Raw genomic sequence first — 6790 nt, 5'->3', positions numbered from 1 at the left:
ATCTTTGTTATGACCCGGTGCGTTTGATTAAGGGAGGGGGTAGGGGGAAGTCTGTCAAAAGTGTCAGTTTTGACAGGCTTTCTTGTAAAAGCGTCTCTAAAAAGAAGCGTTTTTGCAAGAAAGCTTATCAAAACTAACGCTTTTTGCAGGCTTTCAACCCATTTCCCCTCTAAAAGATGCAACCAAACGCGCTGTTAACCAGTTCAGGGTATAAGAATTAGAATGATTAATTGACATGTTCAGTAAGGTTCACATGTTCTGGTTTTTGAATTGAGGGTTATCTATGTTTTAACTGTTTACGTGGGGTAACTTTGTCTTTTCTTATTTTCTGTATCCAACAGTCTAATGCGAATTAACTTTTTTTTTTTTTTTTGCGTAGCTTTTTTCACGTCTGGCGTATTACGGATGTATCATCTTTATTTACCTCCTTTATGTTCAATGCCTTCAAAGTTTTTCTACCCGCTGAGGAGAATTAATGGGTTAATTTCACTTTTAAGCTCGAAAAATTTTCAAATGAGCAACACGATTGGGCCAACGGGCGTCATTGGATCTACTTAATTCATAAAATTCTGGCGGAGTACCAAGGTGACGTTTGGGGCCGTGTCTCTGTCATCTAGACAGATAAGACTTTATAAATTCACAAAACGGAATGTAGTTGACTGGCCCCAGACGCAGAGTGACTAGATCGATATTTTGGTTGGAAACGTTGGTTCATTGCATCTTACGACGGTTCTTTATGTAAATTATATTGGAGAGGAACTTGTAAAAGTAGAAATAGCCAAAGGAAAAGTTTTATAGATCACCAAAAAAGCATTTGAAGAAGAAATTGTTATTTTTCGTTTTTATCCGACATTGTTCTATGTCGAGTGATTCTTCTCATTGACCTTCACGACTGGACAATGTCATCATTCTACAAGCTTGCAATTATCTGTTCTTTTTTCCCCCGAAAATTTCTACTTGGAGATCCAAACTGACAGTTTCCTATGGTTATCATTAAAATTTTTGACTTCGGACTTGGTGTTCAGTTTCATCGCACGAGCGATAAGTGTGGGTGTGAAATAGGTTGTCGGAGCGTCCGTTTCGGTCACAGATTAGGTACAGTTGTAGAAACTGCGAAAACGACGAAAAAGTCCAGGAAAAACGAAGTAGGAAACATTTTCGGTGCAGTTCGGTTGACCGAAGCCTAGGTCCGGTCGACTGAAAAACGTGCACACTACAGGGTGATTTTCTGATTTTCCGATCGGTCGACCGAGAAGTTATGTCAGTCGACCGAGAACCCTGTCCAGTCGACCGGTAGACTAAGTTCGGTCGACCGAAACCCTGTAATTGATTTTGTGAGATTTCATCATTCTGGACGGTCGACCGAGGCTAAATTCCGGTCGACCGGATCGTGATTTTGGCCCAGGTTCAGTTTCCTGAATGGTTTGAGTTTGTCGTTCATATAAATACAAACTTTGTTATTTCAAGGGTTAATTGAAGGACGACTTTGAGCAGCTTTTGAGAGAGAATTGTGCACCCTTTGAGGGAGAATTTATGAGAGATTTCGAGAGCTTTGTTTGAGGGTTTTTGGTGAGATTGTAAACCTTATTTGTATTCTCTCTATCTCTAATAGTAAAAACTCCTCTCTGCTTACCCCGTGGACGTAGGCAACTTGCCGAACCACGTAAAATTCGTTGTCTTGCTGTGGTGATTATGTTTTACTTATTGGTTGTGATCTATCTCGCTATTGCTCTGCACTATTTGACTTTCGAGTTCTGCTGCGCACAACAACAGTGTAGTTGCCTGAGACTCTGTTAGGATAATCGTCTCAAATAGCAGTTAATGGGGAATTCATGGAATTATATAGGCCTAAATGAAGGTGGTTAAAAAGATCAAAGATATGGAATAGGAGCCAAATAATGTACAATGTGTTTTTTCTTTTTTTTTTAAGAAAAATTCCTCAAGGACCCAAAATATGGGACCAATAGAGGGGACAAGTGGGGTGTCTCCCTCCTATTGGATAATGAGTTGGTCATCATTAATGATGGCCAACTCATTATCCAATAGGAGGAAGACACCTCACTTGTCCCATCTATTGGTCCCATATTTTGGGTCCCTGTAGCAAAGCTCTTTTTTTAAAGGTCATATGACGCCTTTTTGACTTGGGTATTGGTCCAAAGATTTGCAACAAATTTCTCGAAAGGCTAGCCTATGTAAATTAATGATAATTTCTCCAACAATAGTGCATGATATAGTTTTCTTTAGAAAAGCCAATAGTTCATTACATTGCGTGAAAGTTTCACCCAAATAAAAGAGGCTCTTTAGCCCTCTTGTGTTGCATTGCACCCGTAGTACTAAAAGTGTTTTTTATACATCATGCGTCAGCTAGCTTGATTGAAACCAAGCAAGCGAGTACGGATATTATCTAAACGTCTTGCGTTGTGTAGAAATATTTGAATCATACCCTTCATTTTTAAAGGGGGTAATTTAGACTTTTCACCATCTTCTATTTGGTGCAAAATCTACTAATCTTAAGTGTGTTTGGAACCCTTATAAAAACGTATCGGGTTTTAGTTGTGGCCTAGTTTTATCCTAAACGAGTTGAAGTTCAAACCGGTGAGTGGCTGGTTAAAAAAACTATTTTAAGGTCTATTTTTGGCCTAAGAAAAATTGTGTTAATCTTGGTACATTGGTCCAAATTTCTCAAAATAGAACTATGACCAAATCTAACCCATTTTGTGGAGTTGCCAAAAGAAACCTTTAGGGTTAATTTGGCAAGATTTTCAAAACTGGGTCAAGATTGATCCTAGTCTGGTTTTGATTTCACCTAAATTGGTCTAGAGCTATTCCGTAGGAGGGATTGTTTGAAAAAGAACCCGTTTAAATACCAAATTTTAGCTTAAAAAAACCTAAGTTGATTCTAGTCTTATTTTACCTAAACACAAAACGAATAAAAAGTATGTCAGATTTAATCCTGACGGGGGCTTCTGTTTGGTTACAAAAAAAATTCCCTTGAAAGCCTGCCAAAGTATCACTTCTTTGGTAGGCTTTAAGCAAAAACGCCTCTAAGAACATCTCCAACAGTTTTCCCAAAAATTTCTCCAAAATGGGAAAACAAAAGTCATATTCTCCAAATTATATTTGCTCCAACTCCAACAGCTTCCACATTTTGAAGAATCATGCATTTATTACAATAATAAAAAATATTCTACATCTCTATTTTGGGATGTTCTTATGCATTGGAACTGCCCTCATGGCTTTTTTTGTAATTACAGATTTTGTTTTATGTTTATTTTCTCCTCCATTATGTTTTGAAGAATGTGCTGTATTTATGACAAAGCTCTCCCTAAATATTTGAAGAATGCCCCAGATTTGGGGAAGACTCCTTTTTTTTTCTCCTCTATCTCTATTTTGGGGAATGAGATGGAGAATCTGTTAGATCAGAAAAAAGCCTAAAATTCTCTAAAAGTGAGAATATCAATAAAATAGGAAAGCTGTTGGAGATGCTCTAAAAAAGAGGGTTTTGCTTGAAAGCCTGCCAAAAGGTGACGCTTTTGATAGGCTTTCAATGGCTCAAAAACAGGGAACCAAACAGTCCTTTTAACCCTTAGTACAAAGTGGGGCCCATCCCTAGCTGAACCTGGCAACACAGGAGAGAACTCGACGCAATGGGCTCCCGTAGGCCCACGTATGCTGCCAAGTAAAACTCCGGACCCCACCATCCCCTAAAACTGTTGCCCGGCAGGGACATGTCAGCGTAGAGGAAGGGCACCGAACCCACGCAGTTGGCTGTGAAATTCTCACGCCCTCGGATTTTTAGATCCGAGCAAGGGTTTCTGGCTGCACAAGCCAAGCAATTTCCTGCAGGACGACGAAGATCTCCGAGCGTCCCCCACACAAAAATCTCGGTGGAGCGGAAAAGGATCGGGTTATGGGTGGTCACGGTAGCCCATTTACTTCTATCGCTTTGGATAACCCTGAATTTTTCTTACCCCTCCAAAACAAATCTAATCTATATAATAATAAACAAAAAAAAAAAAGAAAAAGGGACCAAAAAGCCAGTGGACGGCATAATGCAAAGCTTAACCCTCACTCAAACGCAGCCTCCTCTCCTCTGCATATTGGACCCCCAAATGGCCCAAAGTCTTCAATTTGCTGCTCCCTCAAGTTTCCCAAAAAGTTAAAAAAAAACAAAGAAAAAACAAAATTATATATATATATATATATACACACACAGACTTATGGGTACAATTTGATCCAGCTGTTGCTGTGTTGTTCAGCAGTCTCTAAAAAATAAATCGCACCCACTGCTCCTGGGCCCGGCTCATTTGATTTTCGGTCCGAATCGGTCCGACGCGAATCCACTTGCCTAAATGGCCGTTCTAGATCAAATCTCGGCCGTTCGTTCGATCTCAAGTACACGCCCGTTCAAAAATTCGAAATTACTTCGAAAGAGACGCCTCCTTGCAGCGGGAATTTCAAAAACGGCCCGTAATCTGGAAACGAGGAAAGAGGCCCGTAATCTCGGTCTCTTTTCGACTCCTCGGGTTCGCACCGAAAAAGCAAACAATTAATTCGGGTTCAAATCCGCTTGTAGAAGGAAAAAAAAACAACTTCAAGTCCGCAAACTGCAGTCGTTTTCAGCGGGGGGAGGAAAAAACATTTGGTTAGTTCATTTATTTTTGGCGGGAAAGCACTTTAACTGGATTAGATATTTTCGCAGCGGGGAGTTGCGTCCGCGAGCGGCACACGCCGGCCGGGGGGGCCAGCGACAGCGACGTGAGCGCATCACCTCAACTCCACGACAAAAAAGCACATAACGGCGTCGCTAGGACAGACGGAGAGCGAATCTGTGAGAATCTCGGCGAGGGATTCAGATTCCGGATTCCTACGGAAACGGTGCTGTCAACGTCTCCCTCAGCGGCAAGCAACGGGTCGCGTCACTCGCGGGTTTCCGTCACCGCTGTCCGAATACGACCAAATCATTAAAAAGGCACATTTATGGGGAGGTAACCGGACCGCTCGGAGAATCCTAAGATGAGAAGGGGGCCGTTTTCGTAATTTAGCTTTTAACTACGGTTACCTCCGCAGTGAATGTGGTAGTTTTTACCAATTAAGGTTAGTTCGGCTGTAATAACTGCGGTAGTAAATACGTTGAGACATTCTACCTGACACGCAGGCCTTTGTACATTTTAGGAAGATTCACCTATAAACTTAAAGAGTAATTAATTAGGGTCTTTTGCTACATGTATCTAGAAACTGTTTATTTCCTCAAAATTAAAAAAAAAAATCTTAATATATTCGGAGCTAAGGTGACTAGCGCAATCTGGCTATGATAATATATTTTGTGATGTAACTCTTGGCAGTAAGAGGCATTGACTACCCATTAAGATCGAGTTGTTTTTGTTTGTTAAGCTACTTACTCTTAACTCCGGCGGATCGAAACAAAATAACTTTTAACAATCAGATGAGTAACAAATGGCACGCGTTGCGAGGGGAGAGACGAAACGGACGGTCGGATTGCAGGGTCGAGGTTAGGGTTTTTGTCGTCTGCTGGGTTTTCTCGCCATTTCCCCGAGAGGAATAAATTAAAAATTGTAAAAAAAAGAAAAAAGAAAAAGGGTCACTCTCTCTAATAAAGCCCATCACATGAAGCCACTCCCACTTCATATATTGCCGCCGAGGGTCCTTTGACATTCTCTTCACCCCCTCCCTCCCCTTAATTTGTGTGTGAAGAGAAAATAACCACCTCGTCCCCCCCTCTCTCTCTCTCTCTCTCTGCTTTCTCTGGGCCCAAGAGAGTGGATAACAGAGAGAATCCTGCTGGTTTGGGCTACTATTGTTCCTTGTTCCTCCGGCGAAACCCTCTTATTTTTTGAAGCCACCCCCTTCCCTCTCTTACGTACTCTCTCCATCAACCCAACAACTTCTTGAATAAAAAAAGAAAAAGAAAAATGATGGCGGCAAAGGAAATGGACGAGGGCGAGTTCTGGCTTCCCTCAGATTTCCTCACCGACGATTTCTTCGCCGGCGACGAGAAGTTTCAAGAGACCGAGAGCGACGAAGAAGAGCCAGTTGCAGGACTATCTCGCAAGATGGCGGCTGACTGCTCTCTCCACGATGAACCCAAGAACCTTGAGGTGCAAATCTCTCTCTCTCTCTCTCTAGCTACATGCTTTCCAGCTGTCTTTTGTTTAAAATTTTTTTTTGGGGGGGTTTTAACTCGTGGGTTTCGTTTCATAAACAGCCTTCGGTCTCGGTCATGGCGACGTCTCCTCAGTCGACGCTCAGTGGCATTGGGAGCTGGTCTTTCTCAAGCAGCGGGAGCCCGGACGGCCCATCGCAGGTCTCGTCACCGCCGTCGACCCCTTTTGAGAAGAAGGACGATGAAGCGCTTGACCTTCTCTATGCTGCTGCAGGCCAAGTAGAGAAACTGGGCCTCAACAGGGAACAAGCCCATGTGCTTCTGGGAACAGCCCAGCAAGATCAGCACTGTTATCAGATGCCTGCGGTCCCTGCCAACAACCAATACTACACGAGCCAGGATCTGATCCGCCACCAGCTTCAGCAAGCTCGCGTAAGTATTCTGCGTAATTAATTATTTTTCCGGACTTAATAATTTGCTTTTATCTCTTCGTCTTCTTGCTTATTTCCTGCTCTTTATTTTAGTTTTATCATTTGAGGAGGCAGCAGCAGCTGAAGCAGCAGCAACTGCAGTATTACGCCTCTCTGAGCCGTCAGAACCAGCAGAGCAGAGCAAGAAACGTTAACGGCGTCAAGCCCGATCTGTCGTCCTCCGCCTGGCCACCGT

The 6790-nt window shown here is 42.4% G+C and overlaps 1 protein-coding gene across 1 annotated transcript in view; it reads left to right on the top strand.

The window, feature by feature from the left end:
* Positions 5651-6790, top strand: part of LOC109850295 — a 2352-nt gene continuing 1212 nt past the window's right edge. Inside the window, exons 1-3 of the mRNA XM_020420276.1 lie at positions 5651-6119; positions 6227-6556; positions 6649-6790. The exon at positions 6649-6790 is cut by the window's right edge and continues 120 nt beyond it. Of these exons, the coding sequence (XP_020275865.1) occupies positions 5937-6119; positions 6227-6556; positions 6649-6790 (655 nt within the window). The 5' untranslated portion in view covers positions 5651-5936. The remainder of the gene's footprint in view (positions 6120-6226; positions 6557-6648) is intronic.

The sequence above is a fragment of the Asparagus officinalis genome, chromosome 7, assembly GCF_001876935.1.
Source record: "Asparagus officinalis chromosome 7, Aspof.V1, whole genome shotgun sequence".
NCBI classification, from domain to species: domain Eukaryota; kingdom Viridiplantae; phylum Streptophyta; class Magnoliopsida; order Asparagales; family Asparagaceae; genus Asparagus; species Asparagus officinalis.
Note: the sequence above shows the minus strand (reverse complement) of the source record. Positions and strands in the feature narration are given on the sequence as shown.